Genomic DNA, 26851 nt, shown 5'->3' with positions numbered 1-26851 from the left:
GTCGGACCGGACATGTGACGGATTTCGTTCTGCCAGCTCCCTAGTACAAAGTCCGCCTCATGTCGGAATGAGCCCATGTGTGAATAGAGCAGGCAGCGTCCCGGAGAATCCACCGTTGATGACGTTTCTATCTTTCTATCACGCAACTGGCGCGACACCACTGCGATTTCTGCAGCGTACTTTTTGCGTCATGTCCTGCCTCCTGCACGCTCTACCCAGGCGCCGCCCCTCAGTATTTCCTGTAGGGTGAGAACGCGTCTGTCACGGTGTGAAAGGGCAATTGTGGTGGTCTTTTCACGCTGCACTTAGCCCAGGGCTAAAAGCATTCTTAGAACCCTCTTAGCCCCAGGCTAAGAAAGCTCTCATACTTAGGCTTTTCACACTGCACTTAGTCCAGGGCTAAAAGCATTCTTAGAACCTTCTTAGCCCCAGGCTAAGAAAGCTTTCACACTGGCACAATCCTGGCACATTCAAAAGTGGGCTAACCCCGACTTTAGCCTAGGGCTTGCTGGCCCTGCTCCGGAGCAGGGTTAGCCCCGAGTTTGTGCGGTTATCCCCTGAAAATCGACTAAACACGTGGCTAAAAGGTGCCAGTGTGAAACGGGGCTAAAGTGAACAATGGACTTTGCGTCAAGTATTTGCTGTCCATTCACACGACTTCTTCCTCATGTCATTACAGTACGCGTGTGCTTTATGTTTATGTTGTAACTACTACTAACAGAGACCGACAATATTCAGATGTTAAAGGTACCTAGCAAGCTAGCTAACACTGATAACACCCCCCCCCCACCCACCACAACTGGAATAGTATTTCCATACAATCTGTATATAATGTGCAATAATGTTTATAAGTGCAATAATACTGGTACAGTTGTACTTTTTGCCACAGTGCAATAATATTTCCTCATGGTGCAATAGCATAAGTACAATATAAAACTGTAGCTTTTGATATGCCACTTCTTTTTTTATTCTATTTATTTATTTTTTTATCATATTTTTATATATTTCTTTTCTTTTGTATATATATTTTTTTTCTATTGTGGGTTTGTGTGTGTGTACATGTGAGAATGTTAATGTTGCCTACCGTCTCAGGGGCTGCACAGCAAATTTCGTTGTACAAACAATATGCAATGACAATAAAGGCATTCTATTCTATTCTAACTTAAAACAATAATATGTCCAGAAAAGACTTAAACAGATCAAATTGGTCACAGGCTGAAACGACATTGTTCCTGGGTTTGTGGTCGGAAAAGTCCGTTCAAGACAAACTAGATGGAACATACCGCAACAGAAAGGTTTTCCACCATCTGTCAGAAAGCTAGCAGAGGCAGGTTTCAATAGGATGCTGTCAGACCAACTAAAAAAATTATCCCAGGGTCAGTTCTTATGTAGTGTGAAAAGCCTAACAAAGAACTAACACCCAGCTTCATCTGTTCAAATTAGCTGAAACTAACGTCAGCTAGCTAGCTGGCAGTTAAGTCCAACGATCAAGTGTAAAATATGAGTACTGAATATTTTATTTTAAGATTTTATTGGACATCTTGAATTTTGTTTTCATTTAAGACCATGGGCAAAAGTTCCTTGCTTTAAGTGTTCTTTAAGTAATAAATGAAAAGCAAAGTTATATTTGTCTCCTTTTTTGCTGATCCGAAAAATGATCCGATCCGTGACTCAGAAACCATGATACGTGAGTTTTGTGATCCGCTGCAACCCTTATAATTAATAATAAATTATGTGTACCGGTAGCACCATTTGGATGGCTATGTGTGATATTTTTTATAGGCTACCCAAAAGTACAATAGCTCTGTTCGCCTTCTCCTCCTCTGTGCCATTATTAAGTGCCTGTACCACCGAAAGGTAAGACATTGAAAAGAAAACACCTGAAAATACTTCAACTCTAGAATACTTTTCCTGAACTCGTCAATACTTTTCACTCATGAGAATGCAAGTGGCGTCTAACTGAAAAATACCACGAGGAAATCTAAATCTGGAAGTTTCTAAACCCGCAATGATTTCACGCGACAATGTAACATACTACAATTGTAATCATTAATGGTCGCACACTTGATACTACACTGAAAAATAGCATGCAGTATACAGTGTATACTTGTGTTGTACGCAGTACCCAGTATGCAGTAGGCGGTTTCGAATACAGCCACTGCGATTTCTGCATCGCACTTTTTGCGTTATGTCCTGTCTCCTGTACGCTCTACCCAGGCACAGCCCCGCGCCTAAACCAACTGGAATATTTCCAGTATGTGAGAACGCGTCTGTGACGGACAATCTCCTGTTGTGTGCTACATGCGTGAAAGGGCAATTCCGGCCAATTTCCGGACCCGATTCTCCAGACATTTGTCCGGAGTTCATGTGCGAAAACAGCTTATGTATCATGGCTAGCCTAGCCTTCAAAGATGACACAAGCTATTCATATAATATTGTGATCTAGTAATAGGTTTTTCATGAGGTACTGTACACACATAAGATAGTGATCAAACCTCAGCAAGAGAGAAGCTAATGATTCAACATACAGCTCAACTCAAATGAATCAGCACAGACTCATTTCACCTGAATTGCCCTTTGATTGATTACTGACTTTCAGTCATGCCCTTGTCTGGACCCCTGATGTAGTCAAGGGAGTTCAAGGGTAGAAATATGAGGAAATTTAGCCGTTGCCATTAAACTATGGCTGAGAAAGGTTATCACAGATAAGCAATGGCCTGGGGCTGAACCCATGAATATCTTATATAAGATATCAAACTGAAACAGGGAGACCCTTTCCAGACTGAGGGCGAGTGTCTTAATCTAGCAACCTGTCTGCTGGACAGGTCAGATGCTCTTCTAAAAGCCTTCCAGCCCTGTACCAAATAACTTACAACAGCCCATCAGCCAATAGTATCACAGAACTCAGAACACATCCTTTCTTACAGACTTTGTGAAAGGGAAGAATAAGAGAGTGGAACACAGCAGTGAACACGGCAGTGTTGTTCACTGATTGAAGGTGAACATGTGATGTGAGATGTGTGTTCCTGATAGGTGAGCATGTGGGCAAGCGTGTGAAGCATCTGCACTGTATGGCTGCTGCACTCAGGATGATCCCACCCTCATTACTGTCATTACAGCCTTCGGGATTATTCTGAGCCTCTGCCCCACTTGACTGCCACACATAGCGACCATCAACCTCCAATATGCTGATTTATGATTGGTTGAAAAAAAAATTTGACCAAGTTCCTTCAATCAGTGAACAACACTGCCATGTTCACTGCCGTGTTCCACTCTCTTATTCTTCCCTTTCACAAAGTCTGTAAGAAAGGATGTGTTCTGTTGTAATAGGTGGCACTGTGTCCTGAGTGCCTCTAATCCCCATCCTGTGACCCAGTGAGGACAGTGTCACTTTCAGCAACCACCAGGAGATTATAGCACTCATTTGGGAGATGCAAAGCAGCTCTTTCTCACCAGAGGTGACTTGTACTTGTTACATTACATTACATTCATTTAGCAGATGCTCTTATCCATTATTGTTGTTATTGTTGATGGGGAGGGATGAGCATTCCATGAAAACTGTAGTTTGGTTACTGGTCTTAACAGGTGTCCTCCTGAAGATCATGATGAAGCCTTTTCTTACAAACCTCTTTTCATCTGGATTTCAGATGTGGCCATGAGGTTTTGTCTGTTTTCCAACACTGGAAGGGTTGTTAATGTTGTTACTGAGTATTGACGCCTCAGGGACATGTGGCAAAATGGTTGAATCAGTTCTTCTTCCATAACCGCTCCAATACTGTGGGTGTCCCAAGTAATGAGATTAACTCCAGAGAAGGAGTGAGTAGTCAGGGTGGGTGACCTCTAGCCATCAGACCTACTTTCATCTGCTGGTAGCCTTGCTTAAAGCCTCTGGGCTTGCCTCCCTTGTCAGGAGATGAATTATCAGCCTGCATTTGGCCGAAGAAAGGCATATAATGTTAACACAAATCTGTTAATCACAAATGAAAGATCATTGTTAAATAGGACAGAGAGCATGCGGGTTGTTATTGCTCTTACTGGACTTCTTTTACTCATGGCTGGTACTGAGGTTATGAGTCTTCTTTCTGAGGGAAAGAGCAGCACCTCCTGTGATCATTGCTTGTTTGTGTGTGTGTGCGTGCGATGATTGATGTCAGTGGTGCCAATGAGTTATGAGTGATAACGGGAGGGGGAGATGGGAAGGGAAAGCATTTATCAGACACTAAAGGCTCATCAAGCTACACATGAACTACTGTATATGTAGCCCATCCAAAGCAATAAAGAAATACACAAACACACCAATATTAAAATAAAAATATTAAAAGGTTAGGTTTATCATAGAGTTACATGCTATCCAGTACAATGGAAAACAATTATATTTGTCTTTACCATGAATTTATCCATACACATACACATTCATACATTATATATAAACACAAGCATCAGGTTCTAACATCAACCATTGAGAATATTTTCTCTTCCTCGGACATTTATTCGGAATTTAATATTTGCTTGCTACTTTACAAGGGTGCGTCGTATTTAACTGAAGCAGCGTGACATATCTGTCCAGACATGTTATGACAGTCACTTAGTGCTCGGTGTCGCACCGGAGGGAGGAATACACGCTGCGCCGCGTCTGCACCTGCCACTTCAGCACCTGACGAACGCGTCATGGGCGTTCTCGTTCACCAGCCCTCGGCGTCAGGCGTCTGTGATTATCCCTGTGTTCTGTCGTCACCTGCCTCTTTCGGACAGCACCTCTTCATACACTTTAATGTCTTCTCGTTCTCTGGTAACTCACACGTTTAATGTAAACTACACTTCTGGGTTTCATTCAAGAGGTGAATGTACCTGCAAGTACGTGCCTTTGCAGCTTCCGGCATGCAGCGCATTTTGCCAGAAGGAGATTAGTGAGATGTGAGGTTGAGTGGAGATTAGCTGCACAGGGCGGAAAGTAGAATGAGATCCAGAGGCAATGTTTCTGGATTTGCTGTGCAGTGAGGGGACCATTTTCAACGCACCATTCAAGGTGAAATGCTTTGGTTACGAAACCGAATGCAGTAGCTAGTGGGGTGTAGCTAGACTAGATCGATTCGCGCTGAGTAGGATGCGTAGCACGTCGGTCGTACATCTTAAACTATGTATGATGAAGGCTTTTTATAACAAAACCGTTAAAGCCTGAGGTAGCCTGCTTTTAATATTGCTCCCCTTTCCTTACATTAGAATTTGGTCTCACAGTATCATACTGCAAAGCGCTTAGCGACGGCTGTAACCAGAACTATTAAATATTAATCAAGGGTTACTGAATATTAAATATTAATATTAAATATTAATCAAGTTGAAATGAACCACATACTGTTTCACTTTAGGTGAAAGGCTATGTGGATCTGAAAACTAATGGGAAAAGAAAGACGTTCGAAACTAAATCGAAATATACATTGGGTAGAAAAAGCGTACAGCTCTAATTTAATTATTAATTATTACTATTATAACACAATCTGAGACCAATGCTTACCACCGTCTTTCGTGATTTCTTTCGTCATTTCATGCACTGCATAGGACAAAGACAACAAACTCATTGCAAAACGATGTTTTTATATATTTTGTTAACTTGTTGACCTTCATATTCTGACAATAAAACCTTTGATGTCATTAGAAAGCTGCAACGAATAGAGCGTAATTAACGTATTTAAATAAAGTTGGTTAGGAACAACACGTCTATCACACAGTGAACCAGTTAATTTGTTGTAATGCATTTTATCATGACGAGTTTGACTTTGACCGTCACATTCCGTTGTTTCAAAACTTTATTCCAGTCTCAAATATGATTAAAGTCATATTTGATTTTAAAACATTTTAACAGCTACAGTTGTTAAAGCCAACAGATATGCGTCCATGTGCTTGAACCATAAAATGACACGACTCACCTTGCACAAGTGGGAAAGACACGCTTGCTAGCTAGCAGGCAGTGATGAAGTAAATGATGAAGAAATTCTGATCTCCGTTGGGTGACTGAGGTACTCATTATGCCTGTATCTTACAGAACACAACACATAACATTGAACAGAATAACAGTTCAATAACATTTCAAAAGAGCTGTTATGCTCGATGCATTATCAATGAGCATTACTAAGCACACACGTTCGAGTGTGTAAGTATTCATTTTGACTGGCATAAACAGGTTTTGAACTTCCTTTTCCGTGGCATCAAAATCGCACCTAACTGCTTTTTATATGTTCTAATAGAACAACGGTAGGCTAATGGAAAACAGTTCCCCAATTTGTCGAAAGAGCAAAAGTAGATGTTGAGTCCAGTTTTGTCAGGGCTCCGCCCCCCTAGCTGTGGTGTTTTTTGTTTTTCCCTGTCCATGTGCTTTTTGTTTTCCTTGTGTTCCAGCCCCGCCCCGCTCCCCGCCTGGTCCCCGCCCACCTGATTGCCCCATTACCTTCACCTGCCTGCCTGCTCACCTGCATCCCATCTCCTCATCAGCCCAGCCCTATTTCTACCCTGCTTGTTCCTGTCTTGTTTGCCAGTTCGTTGCAGTGTGTTTCGTACCTGTTTCGTTCCCGCAGTTTTTTGGATGTTTGATTTCTCCGTGTTTGACTCTGCCTGCCCTTCGTCTTTGTTTTCTGCCTGCCGTTTTGTCCCGTTGCCTGATCGTTTGCCTGCCCGGTTCCTGACCCTGCCTGCTTCTGTTACCGACCCTGCTTTTGTCCACGGACTGCCTTCCGGTTTTCGACCCTGCCTGCTTTTGTTGTGCAACTTGCCTGCCGTCATTAATAAACTCGCCTGGAACCTGAAGCTCTCTTGGTCTGCGACTGAGTCCTTGCCTGAGCCCTTACAGTACGAACTGGCCACGATGGACTCAGCAGACCTACCCCAGCTGAAGACTGCGCTGGAGCTGCAAGGCGCATTACTGGGGGACCATCAAAGCCAGCTGGAAGCCATAGGCCGGTCCTTTGAGAGTTTCGCCACCAACCTTGCCGGCGTCACGTCCCAGCTGCTGCAACTGCAGCAGCTGAGCCAGGAGAACCGCCCCGTACCGCCTGTGGCAGCTCCCCCGTCTGCCCCGCCAGCTCTCCCGAGCCGGGAACCCCGATTGCCACCTCCCGAATGTTACGCGGGGAATCCCAGAACCTGTCGGTCGTTCCTCTCCCAGTGCTCCCTGGTTTTCGAACTCCAACCCTCCACGTTTCCCACGGACCGGGCGAGGATCGCCTACGTTATTACCCTGTTGACGGGACGTGCCAGGGAGTGGGGCACTGCGGTCTGGGATGCCGACGCCCCTTTCTGCCACTCCTTCGCCACCTTCGCCGAGGAGATGAGGAGGGTCTTCGACCGCTCCAAACACGGTCGTGAAGCCGCGAGGGAGATGCTCCTGATCCGCCAGGGGCGCCAGTCGGTGTCTGATTATGCAATCGATTTCCGCACCCTCGCTGCCTCCAGTGGGTGGAACACGGAGGCGCAGTATGACACCTTTCTCCAAGGCCTTTCGGAGACCATCAAGGATGAGCTGGCCACTCGGGAGTTGCCGGTCAGCTTTGACGCCTTGGTGGATCTGGCTATCCGCGTTGACCAGCGCCTGTCACAGCGGCACCGGGAGAGAGGAGCCAGTGAACTGCGGAGTCCCTCCCGTGAGCCCCTACCCACACCAGCAACGCATAGCCCTGCTACACCGCCGCCTGTTTTCCCGGGGCCAATGCAAGTCGACCGCACTCGCCTGACTCGCCTGTCCCCGGCTGAGCGTCAGAGGAGGATCAGCGCCGGGGCCTGCCTGTTCTGCGGTCAACCTGGGCATTTCGTGGCAACCTGCCCAGCAAAAAGCCAGCGCTCACCTGTAGCAAGGGGACTACAGGTGAGCGTCACCCCCTTAAGCCAGTCCTCTGAAGTCCGTCCTCTGTTTTCTGCCACGTTGCTCGTCGAGGATCAGCCTCACCCGGTCTCCGTCCTGATTGACTCGGGGGCCGATGGGAGCTTCATCGATGCCAACCTGGCGGCCCAGCTGCAACTGCCCCGGGTCCCGCTGCACTCGCCTCTGGAGGCCCATGCCATCACCGGGGCCCCGCTGGTCCGCATCACCCACGCCACTCCCCCCGTGAGCTTCCTCATATCCGGCAACCATCGCGAGGAGATAGTGTTGCACGTCATTGACACTCCGCAAGCTTCCATAGTCCTGGGTCATCCCTGGCTGGCACGGCATAACCCCCACATCGACTGGCAGGGCAACAAGATCCTGGGCTGGAGTCCGTTCTGCCACTCCCACTGTCTGCATGAGGCCCTAGCTCCTGTGTCACCTGTTGTTCACGCACCATAGGAGTTTCCGGACCTTTCGGCAGTGCCGCCGGAGTATCTGGACCTGAAGCCCGTGTTCAGCAAGTCCCGTGCAGCCTCGCTTCCCCCGCATCGTCCTTATGACTGTGCGATTGATCTCCTGCCCGGCTCATCACCACCTAGGGGGCGTCTGTACTCCCTATCCCCACCAGAGACTGAGGCCATGAATCGCTACATCCGGGAGTCCCTAGCAGCTGGAATTATTCGCCCGTCCTCCTCGCCTGCTGGGGCCGGCTTCTTCTTTGTTGGGAAGAAGGACGGCTCTCTTCGTCCATGTATCGATTACCGGGGTCTCAATGCCATTACTGTGAAGAACCGCTACCCCCTCCCGCTCCTGTCCTCTGCTTTTGAGTCGCTGCAGGGGGCCACCATCTTCACTAAACTCGACCTCCGAAACGCCTACCACCTGGTCCGTATCCGGGAGGGAGATGAGTGGAAGACAGCCTTCAACACCTCCACCGGTCACTATGAATATCTGGTTATGCCATTCGGGTTAACTAATGCCCCTGCCGTGTTTCAGTCACTGGTGAATGATGTCCTACGGGATATGCTGAACCGGTTTGTTTTTGTATACCTGGACGATATTCTCATTTTTTCTCGTTCCCTGCCTGAACACGTCCAGCATGTCCGTCGCGTTCTCCAGCGCCTGCTGGAGAATCACCTCTATGTCAAGGCCGAGAAGAGCGAATTCCACCGAGACACCATCTCCTTCCTGGGTTTCGTTATCACAGCAGGAAGCATACATATGGACCGGCGGAAGGTCCGTGCGGTGGAGGAGTGGCCCCACCCCACCTCCCGTCGGGAACTGCAGCGCTTCCTCGGTTTTGCTAACTTTTACCGCCGCTTCATCCGTGACTACAGCACAGTAGCAGCTCCCCTCACGGCCCTGACGTCTACCAACAGGGCATTCTCCTGGTCTCCGGCAGCCGAGGCGGCATTTTGCAACCTGAAAGGCCGTTTCACTTCTGCGCCCATTCTGACACAGCCTGATCCTGCCCGTCAGTTCATCGTGGAAGTGGACGCTTCAGACATAGGAGTGGGGGCCGTCCTGTCGCAACGGTCGGCTGCCGATAACAAGCTCCATCCCTGTGCGTTCTACTCTCACCGCCTCACGCCCACCGAGCGCAATTACGACATCGGCGACCGGGAGCTGCTAGCGGTGAAGCTTGCTCTGGAGGAGTGGAGGCATTGGCTGGAGGGGGCAAAGACGCCGTTCCTGGTGTGGACTGACCATAAAAACCTGGAGTACATCAGGTCGGCTAAGCGTCTGAACCCCCGACAGGCCCGCTGGTCCCTGTTCTTTTCCCGGTTCGACTTTGCCCTGTCCTACCGACCAGGAACCAAGAACGGGAAACCTGACGCCCTCTCTCGCCAGCAGGCGAGACCCCAGAACCCAGCACCATCCTGCCTACCCGGTGCATGGTTGCGGCGGCGCAGTGGGACATCGAGACCACCGTCCGTGCCGCCCTCCGGACCGAGCCGGGTCCTAGCTCCTGCCCCCTTAACCGCCTCTTTGTTCCTCAGTCTGTCCGATCCCAGGTCCTGCAGTGGGGGCACTCGTCTAGACTTGCCTGCCACCCTGGCGCCCGACGTACTGTGGCATTCATCGGTCAGCGGTTCTGGTGGCCCACCATGAGGGAGGACATCTCCAGCTTCGTTTCCGCCTGCTCTGTCTGCGCCCGGAATAAGACGTCCAACCAGCCGCCCGCCGGTCTGCTGCAACCCCTGCCGGTTCCCCGACGACCCTGGTCCCACATCGCGTTGGACTTCGTCACTGGCTTGCCCCCGTCAGACGGTAACACCACCATTCTCACCGTCATCGACCGTTTTTCCAAGTCTGTCCACTTCATTCCGTTACCTAAGCTTCCCTCCGCCAAAGAAACAGCGCAGCTGCTTATTCGTCACGTTTTCCGGCTGCACGGCCTGCCCTCCGACGTGGTGTCTGACCGGGGCCCCCAGTTCACCTCTCACTTCTGGAGGGCATTTTGCAGATTGCTGGGCGCTTCAGTCAGCTTATCGTCGGGGTTCCACCCCCAGTCCAACGGCCAGACCGAGCGGGCGAACCAGCAACTAGAGAGGGTGCTGCGATGTCTGACCTCCCAGGAGCCGTCGGCGTGGAGCCAGCACCTGCCCTGGGTGGAGTACGCTGTCAATTCCCTGCCGTCTTCTTCGTCGGGGCTGTCCCCTTTCCATTGTTGCCTGGCCTACCAGCCCCCTCTGTTTCCTGCCCAGGAGGAGGAGGTCGGCGTCCCCTCGGCAGCTGCGTTCATCCGGCGATGTCGCCGCACCTGGAGGCGTGCACGGCTCGCCCTCAGAACGGACTCCCGCAAGCTCGCCCCTCGCTTCATCGGACCGTTCCCCATTGCTAAGGTGATCAGTCCCACAGCGGTCCGGTTGAAGCTGCCGCTCTTGCTCCGCCGCATACATCCCACCTTCCACGTCTCCAGGATCAAGCCCGTCTTCCGCAGCCCGCTCTGTCCTCCACCCTGGGCGCCCCCGCCACCTCGCCTGATCGACGGATCGGAGGCGTACACCGTGCACCGCCTGCTTAAGGTTCGGCGACGGGGGCGCGGACTCCAGTACCTGGTTGACTGGGAGGGCTACGGTCCTGAAGAGAGGTGCTGGGTCCCTGCCAGGGACATCTTGGACCCCGCCCTCATCCGAGACTTCCATCGCCAGCACCCTGGCGAACCCGCTGTGACGCCTGGGGGCGTCCGTAGGGGGGGGGGGGTACTGTCAGGGCTCCGCCCCCCTAGCTGTGGTGTTTTTGTTTTTCCCTGTCCATGTGCTTTTTGTTTTTCCTTGTGTTCCAGCCCCGCCCCGCTCCCTGCCTGGTCCCCGCCCACCTGATTGCCCCATTACCTTCACCTGCCTGCCTGCTCACCTGCATCCCATCTCCTCATCAGCCCAGCCCTATTTCTACCCCGCTTGTTCCTGTCTTGTTTGCCAGTTCGTTGCAGTGTGTTTCGTACCTGTTTCGTTCCCGCAGTTTTTTGGATGTCTGATTTCTCCGTGTTTGACTCTGCCTGCCCTTCGTCTTTGTTTTCTGCCTGCCGTTTTGTCCCGTTGCCTGATCGTTTGCCTGCCCGGTTCCTGACCCTGCCTGCTTCTGTTACCGACCCTGCTTTTGTCCACGGACTGCCTTCCGGTTTTCGACCCTGCCTGCTTTTGTTGTGCAACTTGCCTGCCGTCATTAATAAACCCGCCTGGAACCTGAAGCTCTCTTGGTCTGCGACTGAGTCCTTGCCTGAGCCCTTACAAGTTTCTCACAGTGAGCACATTACAATGCTAATCCTTGACAAATTGTGGCAGGTCTTTGCACCGTTAATTTTTTTTTTACTTGAGCTGTAGAAAAATAGAATATCCACATGTATTATTTGTCACATGGCTGCCTGCATGTTTGGTATGACAAGCAGCATTTCAGTTGGAGAGCATTATTTTCTTGCTCTAGTTTAGAAGTTACTTAAAATACAGAGCCATTCATCTCAGTGAAAATGAATTTGAGAATTGCATTGGTGTCTCAAAATTGCAGCCATTTTGAAATGTGAGGGTTTTTTTTTTTTTTTTTTTTGAAGGGAAGGCCTCTAAATGTACAGGGAAGGATTTCACCACAGTGGAGGTACAGAGTGACAGAAAATAAGATGATAATTCAGTGAGGCACAGGCACAGCCCTGTACTGATAGCCAGCTAAATTCAGGCCCAGGGAGATTGATATGGTCATGTCTGTGTCAGAACAGGTTAAACATTTCAACTGGCTGTTAGGTAACACTCTGCTCCTTCTCCTCTCTGTGTTATGGTGGTGACTGCTCCCTCTCCTCTCTGTTTTAGGGTGGGCAGGTGACTGCCCTCTCTCCTCTCTGTGTGAGGGTGGTGATTGCTCCTTCTCTCTGTGTTAAGGTGGGCTGGTGACTGTTCTCTCTCTTCTCTGTGTTAGGTTGATGACTGCTCCTTCTCTTCTGTGCATTATGGTTGGCTTGTGACTGCTTCCTGTGCTCTCTGTGTTTGGGTGTTCTGGTGACTGCTCCCTCTCCTTTCGGTGTTTGTGTGGTCTGGTGACTGCTCCCTCTCCTCTGTGTGTTAGGGTGGGCTGGTGACTGCTCCCTCTCCTCTCCTCTCTGTGTTAGGGTGGGCTAGTGACTGCCCCCTCTCCTCTCCTCTCCTCTCCTCTCCGTGTTAGGGTGTGCTGGGGACTGCTCCCTCTCCCCTCCTCTCTGTGTTAGGGTGTGCTGGTGACTGGTTGGGCTGATCGGAGATGAGCCAGCTGCGAGCATTTGCAGGGATTGCAGGGGTCCTGAGGGGTCATTGGGTGTCATGGATAAAGGGGAGGCAGCCTGTGTCAGGGCGAGGCCTCCTTGACCCCCACCGGGGGTGCTCCTCCAGGGCTCCGGATCCAGCGTTGGGGGATGGCAGCTCCATCTACGTGAAGGAGATGTACTACGCCTGGCTGGAAGATCACAAAAATGTTCATGAGGTACTGGAGGCTGTTTGTTGCATATTTCATTGATGATATATTCTTTATTGATCCATGGTGGCAAAATTCACCTTGTCACAAACATACAGAGGCAAAATACAATAACACATATTCACACAAGCAACCAACCAATGATTGGTATACATCAGCAACGTCAAGAGTTAGAGACATACATTAGAATCGTTCCACATGTCTGCCCAGAGTAAACAAGAAGAATGAAAAAAATAATAAAAGTGCAATAAAATGGTGCATGGGAACATGACAGCCTCTTATTAAAGAACATGTAACTCTTCTCAAAGGGATTCCACTTCCTGTAGCTTCTCTTGTTGAGTATCTGAGTAATTCCAGTCAGGATAGTGGTAATGTGGGGACTGTGCTGCTGATCGTGTTAGTGTCAAATCTGTGTGTTTGTATTGGGTAGCTGGGAAACTCACAGAGGCTGTGTGTTTTCGGCATGTTTTGTATTAGTGAATGAATGTCGTCCTCATTATATGTTAATTAGCACTTTGTTGAGGTTTTTTGGCCTGAAGTGTGGTGTGCAGACATGCCCAGGAGCACCACAACATTGATTTTGTTGCCCTTGCAGTCTTGGGATGCCTTCTTCCGAAACGCGCAAGCTGGTGCCATGCCTGCTGAGGGGAGCGAGAGCCGCCCCTCTGCCCTGCTCCAGGGGCGTGCCATGTCCCAGACCCCAGGCATGGCCCAGAAGGTGGTGGAGGATCACCTGGCAGTGCACACACTCATCAGGGCATACCAGGTACTCTGACCCGTGCAGGAGCATCCCATCTGCATCAGTGCAATGTGACTACACCAGTACAGTACACATACATTAATACAGCCTATCTGCATCAGTACAGTTACTACATTAATACAGCCTATCTGGATTGATACAGTACATCTATATAAATACAGCCTATCTGCATCAGTACAATACATCTATATAAATACAGTCTGTCTGCATCAGCACAGTACATTTACATCAATACAGTGTATCTGTATCAGTACAAGCTATCTAATAATACAGTTTGTCTGTATCAGCACAGTCTCTCTGTATCGGCACAGTCTGTGTGCTTCAGCACAGTATATCTATATCAGCACAGTCTAGCTCTGTCAGCACAGTCTGCCTGTATCAGCACAGTCTATCTGCACCAATACAGTGACTGCTTGACTACAGTGTATCTGTTTCAAATGGACTCTTGTAAAGTGTGAATAACATATTTGCTACATTATTGTTTTGGTCAATGTAGTTTTGCAAATGGCCAGCTAAATTTACTTAGACAGTTTTTGAAAATAAAATATCAAAATAAACAAAGCAGGTGGTAGCATTTCCCTTCTTCCCTAAACAGCAAGAGTATCAAAGAGATAGATTAAGTTCTGTCTGTTGGCCAAGTCTCCTGTTCACTCCTGTCTCTGGCAGGGCCCTTGCTGGATTGTGCACACAGCCAGTGTGATTAATTTAATTCAGTTCAATTCAATTTTATTTGTATAGAGCTTTTTACAACACAACTAAGTTGTCACAAAGCAGCTTTACATTGGCCTGAGACCTCCTGAGAGCAAGCCTGAGGCAACAGTGGCAAGGAAAAACTCCCTAATTTACAGGAAGAAACCTTGAGCAGAACCTGGCTCAGAGGTGGAGCCCATCTGCTTCTGGCCGGCATTGGGCAGATAGAATTACAGAGAATACTTGAAATTGTACAATGTACTTTAAGACATGTGAGTTTTGATAGACAGTAGTAAATAACAGAGTAATTATAAAATCTATCCTAGAGAATGTCCGGTTCTTGGCACGCAGTTGGAGTTATAGACAGGGCAGCGAAGTAGCAGGACTGGAGATCGGGGTGTGATGTTTGGACTACAGCTCCAGGCAGGAGCCCGGAGCAGGGACAGGAAACAAATAGAGAACAATGATTAGTGAATGGTAAGAATGACAGAAATGTACAGCAGAGAGGCAGGAGAGGAGGGGCAGGGAAAAAAGGTGCCAGTGTGCAACAAGGAAAAAACCCCGGCAGACTAACATTATGGCAGCATAACTAGGGGACGGGAGGCAAGGAACCGGCATAGTCATGAGGGCGGCTCTAAGGCAGTCAACACCAGTTCACGGCACAGACTCCATGTCATGACAGCAATGACAAATGGTTTCCATGTGTGGGTCAACCAAACCAACAAGCCCTTTGCAAGTTGTGTTGTTAGAGTTATGCTTTGTTTTCCGGTGTGTGTTTTTTTATTAGCTCAGGATGGAATGCGTAGGTCTGGGTCATGTTGCCTTGTCATGATGCTCTCTAAACTCCAGAGGTTACATTCACTTGTCCTCTATAATGCGCTGCAGTCTTCCCTCCTTGTTTGCAGATTCGTGGGCATCATGTGGCACGGCTGGACCCCCTCGGAATCCTAGAGGCTGACCTGGACTCTTTTGTTCCTTCAGATTTGATCACCACCATAGACAAACTGGGTGAGACATTTCTCTGTACCTACTGCCCATTTTAATCTGTTGTCTTTGCAATTAGCAGTGTTATGTATAGTGTATAGAAAGTGCAATATGGATCATTTGAATAAATTCAAATACGTGTAATTACAGAGTTGATGATGTGATTTGCTTGCTTGACTTTACAGTCGTATGCCTGTCTATAATCTTTTACTAATCCATGTATTTTTACTTTATTTGGGTCTCTTTGTGTAATGGCTGAAGTTGATCACGGCTCTTTGCATTGTGAGGATATTTGGGAAGCCAGGGCTGGCTTCTGTTTGTCAGAAGGGTAAGAACATAAGAACATATGATGACGAGAACAGGCCATTCGGCCCAACTAAGCTCACCATTTCTTAATTAAAGAGTATCCAAAACTGCATCAAGTCTAAACTTGAACACAGCAAGGGTCTCTGCCTCAACTACATGACCTGGCAACCTATTCCATGTATTGATAACTCTTTGTGTAAGATAATATTTCCTTATATCAGTGCAGAACTTACTCTTAACTAGTTTCCATTTATGTCCTCTTGTTTTACAGACTGAACTCACCATAAAAAATCTATTATAGTTAACCTTATTGATTCCTTTTATAAATTTAAATACCTCAATTACCTTACAATTACAATTGTATTAATTACTTTATTTCTTTTTTTTGAAGGGCTATTTTTTGCAGTGTAAATCACCCCTAAGCCTCCTCTCACTTAATCTAAATAGGTTAAGTAACTTGAGTCGTTCCTCGTAGCTTTTATATTTCATGCCAGGAACTAATTTAGTTGTCCTTCTTTGAACCTTTTTTATTGTGCGGTGCCCAGAACTGCACACAGTATTCCAAGTGAGGTCTGACTAAGGCATTGTATAATTTCAATATACCCTCTTTAGATTTATACTCAATACCTTTGGCTATATATCCCAGCATCCTGTTGGCCTTTTTTACTGCTACAGCACACTGCCTAGATCCTGTTATGCTTGGGTCGACTATTACTCCCAAGTCTTTTTCAAACTGAGCACATTCTAGTTTTTTTACACCCATGAAGTAGTCTTGTCTAAGGTTCTTATTTCCCACATGCAAGACTTTACATTTATCTAAATTGAATGTCATCTGCCAGGTATCTGCCCAGTTTTGGATGCTGTTTAGGTCTTCCTGTATTACCTTAGTTGATTCTATACTGTTGGCTAGACCCCCTAGTTTTGTGTCATCTGCAAATTTTACTATTTTACTACTAACCTCTGCATCAAGATAATTTATGTATATAAGAAATAGCAAAGGCCCCAACACCAATCCCTGCGGGACTCCACTTTGTACAGGACCTTGCTCTGATACAATTCCTCCCACAGTTACAGTCTGCTTTCTATTAGACAACCAACTTCAAACCCACTCAGTGATAGCTCCTGTAATTCCTGCAGATTTCACTTTCAATATGCGCCTCTCGTGCCGAACATTGTCAAATGCCTTTTGAAAGTCCAAATAGATAATATCATAAGCTTGGTTTGAGTCCAGACATGCTGTAGCTTCCTCAAAGAAGTCCAGGAGGTTTGTAAGCATGACCTCCCTCTGCAAAAGACGTATTGGCTATCATTTAAGACACCATTTCGTTCCAGGAATAATTCTAAATTATCCCCAATGATGGATTCCAGTATTTTGCATGCGATACAAGTTAAGATGACAGGCCTATAATTTCCTGGATCAGTCTGGTCTCCTTTCTTGTAGATAGGTACTACACTGCCATGTTTCCAGTCATCTGGCATTTCTCCAGTTTTAAGGGATATAACTGTCAGAGGCTTGTAAACCTCCTCTGCTAGTTCTCTGAGAACTCTTGGATATATTCTATCAGGGCCTGCTGCCTTATTTGTTTTAAATTTTTGAAGTTTATCTAGTACTTCTGCATCATTTAAATCCATAAGTCTCTGAGAACTGACTGCACCTGAAGGCATATGCGAAAACACTTCACTAGTGAAACTCTCCACAAAGTAACTGTTTAGTGTATCAGCAATAGCTTTGTTATCGTAAACCATAACTCCATCCTTATTTTTTATACCTCTTATTTCATCCTTAACGATCCTTTTTTCGACCATAATATTGAAAAAAGCGTTTAGAGTTGCTCTTTGCTTCTAGTGCAATCTGTCTTTCAAAACACCTTTTAGCTTCCCTTATTTTTTTCTTAACTTGAGCTTGCATATTACTGTATTCAATCTTATTACCATCTGAGCTGTCCAACTTGTATTTTCTAAATAATTTCCTTTTTTGCTTCAAACTGTTCCGTAGCGACTTATTCATTCACTGTGGATGCTTCTTTTTCAGCTTCCCTTTTCTCACTTGCGGAATGAATTTACGCTGTACATCCAGAATAATCGTTTTAAATATGCACCACATTTCTTTCACAGTTTTACCACCTAGAAGAGGTACCCAGTTTATATTCCTTGTTTAATCACACATCTTGTACACATCCTGTCCCCGTACTGTCGCTATACTTACTGTATGCACTTTTGTATGTCGCTTTGGATAAAAGCGTCTGCTAAATAAATAAATGTAAATGTAAATGTAATCTTAATAAAGTCAGCTTGTCTAAAGTTGAATACTCTAGCATTGGAGAATGCAGACTTAACTTGCCAAAAAACTTCAAATGTAATTGAACTATGGTCACTTGTACTGAGTGGTTCCCCTTCCTCAATACTGCCGATTCTATCAGGATTATTACACAGAACCAGATCTAGGATTGTGTTCTCTCTCGTGGGTTGAGTAACAATGTTTGATGTTGTCATTTACAACATCCAAAAACTCTTCCTCACATTTACCTTGACCTGACACAGCTTTCCAATTAATTGAAGGGTAATTGAAGTCCCCCATTACTATTGTCTCACCCTCCTGACATGCTAGTTTAATGTTATCAAAGAGCATACTATTGACACTGCTGTCTGAGGCTGGTGGCCTATAGCATACTCCAACATTCAGACTTTGATTTTCCCCCAATATTTTAATTCATATGTCTTCACTAACACCAAGGGGCTCCATTCCTGGTATTTCCTGAATATTAAGATTATCCTTTACATAGAGAGCTACGCCTCCTCCTCTTCTATTGATTCTATCTTTTCTTAGCAGCTTGTATCCCTCTACGTTGTATTCATCCCCATCCCTTGCACCAAGCCACGTCTCTGTGATCCCAACAACATCAAAGTTACTATTACTCATAACGGTTTCTAGATCCAAAATTTTATTTTTTATGCTTCTAGTATTTAAACAGAGGAATTTCAGGGTACCACGTGTGCATTTCTTGTCCTTCACCCCCACCCCCAGCTGCTCAGAACCACCTCTATTACAGTGCTACTCTGACTGATTTACAAGCATCGTTTCCTCACTACTAATACAATATTTAGCCATGGTGTGTTCTATTCTGGCAGTCTGTCTATCCCTACCCCTCTCACTGCCCCCCAGACCCTAGTTTAAATAACTCTCTGCTACCCTAAGCAGACACTGGCCCAGTGCAGCTGTACTCCTGTACAAGCTGTATGCTTGTATAGGTCACCCCTGTTCCAAAAAGAGTCCCAGTGCCCCATAAACCTGTACCCCTCTTTCCTACACCAGGTTTGTAGCCACGTGTTAAACCTCCACATAAAGGCTTGCTTCCCTTTGCTTTCACGTGGTACTGGTAGAATTCCAGAGAAGACTACCGTGGAGGTTCTGCTCCTAATCTTCCCCGCTAGCTCAATAAATTTTTCTTGCAGAACCCCGGACCTACCCTTTCCTATGTCATTGGCTCCAACATGGACCATGACCACTGGATCCTCCCCCGCTCTGGCCAGGAGCTTGTCCACGCTCTCCAGGAGGTCTCCAACCTGGGCACCAGGCAGGCAACAGACCATGCGACCACACTATGCTATCTACCCCTCTAATGATTGAGTCCCCCACTATCACTAACTCCCTTTTCTTGGAGGATGATGCCGTCTGAGTGCCCTGGGGCTCTTCAGTCCTCCCACTCGCAGGATCATGGGGCAACTTCTCCTGCAGAGGCACGAAACGGTTGGTCACCGCAATCTCTGGAGATGCCGCCCCTCTTGGAATTTTGTGGCCCCTTCTATGCCTACGCCCTACTGTAGCTCTCTCGCCCTATCTGGCCTGTATCTTCCCCCCTACCTGGCTTGGGTGAGCAGACTATCTCTCTATAGGGCGTACTGATCAGTTCCTGGAACTCTAACAATTCAGGATTACTGTGGAGTCCAGCCTAGCTGGGCCTCGAGATCAAGAATCTTGTTCTCCAAGTGCTCAACAAGTCGGCAACGGTCGCAGATGAACTCATCCTGGAGGTCTCCCTCCAGAAATCCGATCATCTGGAAACTCTCACACAGTTTTGGCCACATTTTTTCCCCTAAATGAAACGCTTTCCCTAAATAAAGATTTACTGCCGAGACAGAATTACCAGCTAAAAAAAAGTGCTAAAAGCACAGAGGTGGCTCAGAACAGTCAAAGGCAGTAATCAAGAACAAGAAATGCCACTTAGCCTAAATACAATAAAACTATGTTTACAGTTCAGCAGACGCACTAACACAACCAGAATCAGAATATGCTAAAATCTGATGCTGAAAAATAGTAGAAAAAATTAAACAAGCAAACCAGCTAGCTAGCTAAACTACCCGACTAGCTAGGTAATGTGCACTGCTTAATTGTTTGAAGATTTGCTCCTGAGAGGGCGAAAAACCACAAAAAACCTCTCGTTGGCTAGAGCCGAATTAGCTGCGTTTGCCAATGATCTTGTTGGATAACGCTTTGATGGAGGAAAAAAGTGGAAAATTCCCTCTCTGTCCCCTAACGGCAACAAAAGATTCAACTTTAGGAGCAGATCAGACCTACCTTATTTAATAGCTAGGTAAATAGCCCCAATTTTTAGTTTTATCCTATTGAATGTAATAGCACAGAGACCACTCCACAAACACAACACAAACAAACACAGCAGGAACTCATCCAGGCTAGAGCAAGCGAGCAAGTAACTTGCTTCTGTCCCAGTAATCAGCTGTAGATAATGCATTCTTAATTCAATAATGCAGTAATGAAGAAAACAGACATTTTTGTTTAGAGTTTAGATCATTTTGGATGTGCAAATGCCTGCAGTTCAGGGTCCACATGTGAGAAGTTGTTGACCTCTCACTCATTGTAATTGGCTTAGCTTGCTCTCACCTGGGCATTCTGCCATGCTGTTCTCTTTTTATTTATTTTATTTAACCTTTGTTTAACCAGGAAAAAACCCATTGATATATAAAGTCTCTTTTGCAAGGGTGACCGCCAGGATCCAAGAGGATTGTCCACTGTAGTGACAGACCTGTTGCTGCACTTCTCTCTGTGTCTTCTGTAATGAAGGTCCTCTTGCTGCTGTTATCTCTCTCCTCTGTAGTGAGAGATGTCTTTCGCTGTTCACTCTGTTCTCTGTAGTGAGGGACACCTTTCTGCTGTTCTCCCTCTCCTCTGTAATAAGGGATGTCTTTCCGCTGTTCTCTTTATCCTCTGTAATGAGAGATGTCTTTCTACTGTTCTCTCAGTCCTCTGTAGTGAGTGAGATCTGTAAGGAAGCTACCATGTGTGTGTTTGTGGGAATTAGCTTTTGCACGTAAGCTTTCTGTGGGATGTTGGCATGATGTTGTATAGCTAGCACATTTTGTTGCTGTGTTGTGGTAAAACCTACACATTTGTTAGCATGTGCTGTGATGGCACAGACAGCCTAACTGTCACCTCATAGCTCCAGGTTTCTTAGCTATGATCATCTGGGCTCTATGTGTGTACGTGTGTGTGTGTGTGTGCTCTGTGTGTGTGCTCTGAAACCCTGCACCTTAAACTTACATTTGCACATTAGATGTTCTAATATGACATGGCTTATGTGCTATTTCATAGTGATGATAGGTGCATTGTAGTAAGCTGGAGGTGTTTTTCCATCTTTGAAAGTGCCGCTGTTGCCTCATGTTGACAGGTGCCAGCTCCTACTTCCTGCAAAACGGGAAGGTCTTTTATAGATTTGTATCTTTGTGAGCATTTAATTTCAATGGATTGTTTTGCTGTATCACAGTCTATTTATCCTTGGACTCTTCTATCCTATCTACTCCTGCACCACTCCTGTTCTGACTCATATGAAAGCCCAATGTATCATAAAACAGAATAAAGAAAACTGGGAAGTAATTGACCAAGAAAACTATTTTGGTCTGTTTTATAGGTCAAAATATGAAGCTTAGTGTTGTAAAAATGTTTTAGTCCCTTTTTAGATTCTGTTAACATGGATGTGGCATTAATAGGGATGCTTGCTGTGCATTTTGATGTGTATATATATTGCCTACATCATGGTTTGTATTTTTACTTCATATTGATATATAGTATATGCTACTCTCATCCAAAGGCATCATGTCTGTTTAGCTTTTTCACTGTTTGGGCTTATGCAGTCAGAATGGATTGCTGTACTTGTATTGTTTATAGAGAGGATTAAATGTCCTAAATGATCAGTAGGAAACTAGAATTAAAATGCTTTCTTTGACAAGCAGTTTTTTTTTCAGAATGCCCAGTGCTTATTGTTTGACAACTCCATAATCTACTCTGAGCTAACAAGCATTTCTCTGAGACAAAAAAAACTGATATGATTGGGCAGATTTTGTATGTTCTTAAATGTCAAAGAAATTGATATCAGTGCTAATGTTCTGAATGCAACAGCTTAGCAGGGTTCCCAAAGCAGCCCCTACATTGAAGCCCCCTCCCCCCTGCAGAGAGATAGGTGTAGAGGCAGTGTTGGTGGGAGCTGTCACATGCTAAGACAGGCAATGCAGGAGGTGACGCATCTAACGAGAGCAGTAGGAACAGGGAGGTGACTTGCTGAAAGAGAGCAAGCTTATGTAGATGATACTGCTCTGAGAAGTGCTATATTAAAATCCGGAACTGTTTGTGCAGATTCTTAGTGGCGGCAAAGCAAAGCACAACAGCTTTGCCTAATTACTTCCACCTGCTCTCCAGTTTAGCATGTCAGGTGTTGTCTGGAACGTTTCACTTCAGACCAAAGCACTAATGTGCCAGCAGGGCTCTCACAGTTCACATCAGCAGTGTGGGCTGTGTCTCGCATGCTGTAATTAGGTGCAGTTTTCTCCTCTTATTGAGCTCTGCTGCTTCTAATAGTGAAGCATTATATGTGTGGCATGTGCCTAATGGTGTCTTGGTGTCCTGCTGTTTATGTGTGCCAGCACGGTGTTTGCGGTGGTACAGCGTTTGGTGTTACGGTACTGTATACGTATATGTGTAGTGCGGTGTTTTTGGGTTATGATGTAATGGTTTACTGTTATGGTCATGGTGGCACGTTATGTGGTGTTATGGTGTTTGATGTTATGATTGTGTATATATGGCACGGTGTTTAGTGTTATGGTGGTACAGTATGTGTGGTACGGTGTCTGTTGTTATGGTGTGATGTTATGGTGGCTGTGGTGGTACAGTATGTAGCTGTATAACATAAATATTTATATAGAGTTCAAAGCACAAAAAACACAGTACCGGTGACACTCCTCAAACCAATTCCCAACCAATTCCATTTCAGAACAATGAAGATCTGGCACACTCAACCGCACTGTACAAGCACACAATAAGCTACCTGAATGTAAACCAATCAAACTGAGCTCACAGGAGCTGAGAGACTGCTGTTGTGTTTATATGTCATGTTTCCAAATAGGGTTGTCTCTACAGCCACAGATCAGAGAACAGTGTTAGTGGAAACACCAATATCCCTATGCACTATATCAAAACTATGCTCCATTAAGTAACATTAAATATTTTTAAAAAACAGTGTATCACATCAACATCCATGTCATGAAGAGTACAAAGAGGAAGGGGGGCCAAACCTTTCATCCCTGTTTACGATCATTGTTAAGGTTGCCTGATTTACTGAGAAGAGCCTCTCACTATTAGATGAGTCATATATCATGTGGTGTATGCAGGCAAAGGACCATGGCATGTTCAGAGACATGGTGGAGTGCACATAATTCACTCCCCTGGGACCTTCTGGCATCATCCGCCTTGTGGGATTTGCTCTGGAGACAAAGCTGTAGACAACACAAACAGCAACAGTTAATGCTATCAGAAGAGCCGTCATGCCGTCAGGAGGCGTCATACATCTATCTGCAGTAATCCAGCTCTGGGTCCTGTAGTGAAAATGACAGCATGCAGGACAGGATCTCAGAGCAGGATGAAAAATAGTCAGTGCCAGGTTTCTCCGCTCTCTGTCCTTCTACATATTTGTTATCTGGCATTGATGCGGTGCTCATTCACATGAAACATGAAGCTTCTCCAACAGGCTGTCAGACTGCTATGGACTCTGCAAATGTTTGTGTCCTCCCCTCCCCTTTTACTAGCATCCCTTTAATTTGATTTGCACCTGTCTCCTCTTGTGCTTGTTGGCTAGCTGAAGTTGAAGTCTCTGAGGGGGACTCTGTCCGTTGAATTTATCGCTGGGTCGCATGTATGATCATGTAGCAGACTCTCAGGATAACAGTGTATATCTTCTCTTTCGGTGCAATCAACTTGTGAGCATGTAGGGTGTAGCTTACACCTCTTTTTCCCTGCCAGAGCTCTCTGAAGTTATGCATAATGTGCTGCCGTTGTGTCAGAGTGCCTGTGTCCAGTAGACAGGTAAGCAGGAGATGACAGACCCTGAGCACAAGCGTTATCCAAGCCACCTGTCTCCTTGTCTAACATTCATCTTAATTCAGCTGCCCTCTTTAAGAGTTTCACCACAAGCGCTGATTTAGTGCTGATTTAGCATCCTGGCAGGAGGGGAAGGAGTAGAACAGTTTGGCAGCTGGAACCGAACAAAGAGCCTCCTTCTTAGCCTTGTAATTGCACACTTGTTGCAATGGTACATGAGCACATGGTACACAATGCCATCTGATCCATGTCCACCCAACCCTGATCAGAATTTCAGGAAAAAGGAGGGCCATCTTTGGCATGGATTTCAAAGCACACCGCACACCTGTCTCAGACTTCAGAGGGGAAGTTTCACCATGCTTGGGTCCGTGAACATTTTGGTCCAGATTGCAGTAGGTTTTTCTTGCATCCGTTAGGAAAGAAAATACATTTGACATAATCAGAAATAAGATGTCAGTCGCTGATGTCGTGTTTTCACAGTAACATGACTCAGATTCTGTGATGCAGTTTCCAAAGGTCAGACGAGGGCAATGAACACAGGGTTCATTACATTACATTATTGTCATTTAGCAGATGGTCTTATCCAGAGCAACTTACATATGTTAAAATTTTATCCATTTAAACAGCTGGATATTTACCAAGGTACTTCTGGGTAAAGTACCTTGCCCAAGGGTACAGCAGCAGTGCCCTAGCAGGGAACTAAACCAGCAACCTTTTGGTTATAAGCCCTGCTCCTTACCACTATGCTACACTGCCACCCCATTCACAACCATTTTAAATTTTGAAAGGGATTGTAGAGAAGCTGGCCGACACTTCTCTCATTAATGAGTAGAAAATAGCAACAGGTTAAAAGAAACCAATAATTTATTTTAAAATACAAACCAAAGATGAAGAAACTAGCCTACAACAACAGCAGAGACAAAACAAGCCTTCCCCTGCTCCCCAGTGTTAGCGCCGGTGATCGGGACACAAACGCGGACCACAGGATGTTCCGGTTCCAGGCGCTTTATTGAAAGGGACAGGCAGTTCGTAAATCCAGAGACAGGCAGGGTTCGAAACACAGAGAAGCAGTCCGGGGGCAAATCCAAAATCGGGAGTCAGGGAGAACAGGGTCAGGTCTCCTTCACAGAGATCGTGAACAGATATTCAATATTATATATATCTCAATATTTAATGGTATCTCTTTTGTTGATGACATTTTGCACATTTCACAGCCTGTGATTCATTTTACAACGAAATGTTTGTTATAGCATATAGTTCTAACCTCCATGGGGGCAAAGCAGCAGCCATTGGAACCTGCAGCCTCAGACCTGCAGTGCTGAATACTGTGATGTGCATCTCAGCTCCAGATCTCACCATGTCTGTACCTGATGAATTCACAACCCAAGCCCAAGATTTGACCTGTTTCTCTTTCTTCCTCCTTGACAGCATTCTATGGGCTGCATGAGTCAGATTTGGATAAGACCTTCCAGCTGCCTGCCACCACCTTCATCGGAGGCGGCGAAACCACCCTGACTCTGAGGGAGATCATTCGCAGATTGGAGGTGAGGGTGTGTGTGTGTGTGTGTGTGTGTGTGTGTGTGGGAGGGGGGGAGTGGTTGTATGGGGAGCCAGAGCCAGACCCAGGAGCATCATGTCGGTCATTCCCAGATTGTAGGTGAGGGGGTGTGGGGTTGGGGGGGGGGGGGGGGGGGGCTAGAGGTGAGGGCGATGGGGTCTGTGCAGAGCCGTAACCTGCAGGATAAGAGCAACGCGCGGCTATTTGTATGCATAACTAGGACAATCCAAACAACCTCTATTAAGAAGCATTTATGTGTCGTCAAGTTCAAGGAATTCTATACCAACCGATGGAATTGAAAATGGATGTGTAATTAAGATATTGTAAAGACAATTCCAGCACTTAAGAACAATAGTTGTTCATGACACAATCACATTGTTTGTATTGACAATTCAGAATCAAGTGTTTATGGTGCAGATTAAGGTCCACAGATGCCATCTAAAGCTAGACTTACATATCATTTAGTGTGCTCTACATTTAATCTCCCCAGTGTTAAACTCTTTATGCTTTGGTGGGATAGTTTGTTTCATCCATGGCCTCAAATAACCAATTCATGCCACAAATATTTTTGAACATGTATTGTATATTCAATATGATATTGAACTTCATCTTGGATTTCTGCAAAAAGTGAGTAGGTCAGTAGTAGTGTTTAGCAGGCCACTGTTTGCTTGCATGCTTAAGGAGTTATTGCTATTTCTTTTGAATGTGTAGATGTCATACTGTGGTCACATAGGAGTGGAGTTCATGTTCATTAACAATGTGGAGCAGTGCCAGTGGATCAGGCAGAAATTTGAAACCCCCGGGATCATGCAGTTCACCAATGAGGAGAAGAGGACCCTGCTGGCCAGGCTGGTGAGGTCCACACGGTCAGTACCCTCAGGAATCAACAGCAGCATATCTCAGTGGGCAGCAAAAAGGGGTGTTTTACACAATATTTGACCTTCTCGAAGCAGCAGGTTGCTTGCCACCTCTCTCCTTGTTCACAGGTTGCAGTTTGCTTGCAATGGTTTTTCTGAGCAGGTTTGAAGATTTCCTGGCCAGGAAGTGGTCCTCAGAGAAGCGATTTGGGCTAGAGGGCTGTGAAGTTCTCATCCCGGCCTTGAAGACCATCATTGACAAGTCGAGCGAGGCTGGCATCGACAGCATCATCATGGGCATGCCCCACCGGTACACCACACCCCTGAGATGGTTACCCTCACTGACATCTGACATTGTATCTTTGCTAATGTGTCTCAGATAGGTAACCCTTTTCTTTTCTAGGGGTCGGCTGAATGTTCTGGCCAATGTTGTTCGGAAAGATTTGGATCAGATTTTCTGCCAGTTTGATCCAAAACTAGAAGCTGCAGATGAGGTAAGAATCAGCTAAAAGGAAATCTAAGT

The 26851-nt window shown here is 46.1% G+C and overlaps 1 protein-coding gene across 1 annotated transcript in view; it reads left to right on the top strand.

Annotated features, from left to right (window-relative positions):
* The first annotated feature begins 12549 nt into the window (after positions 1-12549).
* Positions 12550-26851, top strand: part of ogdhl (oxoglutarate dehydrogenase L) — a 35101-nt gene continuing 20799 nt past the window's right edge. The window contains exons 1-7 of the mRNA XM_036547105.1: positions 12550-12799; positions 13386-13556; positions 15146-15248; positions 25342-25457; positions 26183-26337; positions 26492-26638; positions 26732-26822. Of these exons, the coding sequence (XP_036402998.1) occupies positions 12581-12799; positions 13386-13556; positions 15146-15248; positions 25342-25457; positions 26183-26337; positions 26492-26638; positions 26732-26822 (1002 nt within the window). The 5' untranslated portion in view covers positions 12550-12580. The remainder of the gene's footprint in view (positions 12800-13385; positions 13557-15145; positions 15249-25341; positions 25458-26182; positions 26338-26491; positions 26639-26731; positions 26823-26851) is intronic.

Source organism: Megalops cyprinoides, chromosome 15 (assembly GCF_013368585.1).
Source record: "Megalops cyprinoides isolate fMegCyp1 chromosome 15, fMegCyp1.pri, whole genome shotgun sequence".
Taxonomy (NCBI): domain Eukaryota; kingdom Metazoa; phylum Chordata; class Actinopteri; order Elopiformes; family Megalopidae; genus Megalops; species Megalops cyprinoides.
The sequence above is the reverse complement of the archived record's forward strand: the minus strand, read 5'-3'. Positions and strand labels throughout refer to the sequence as shown.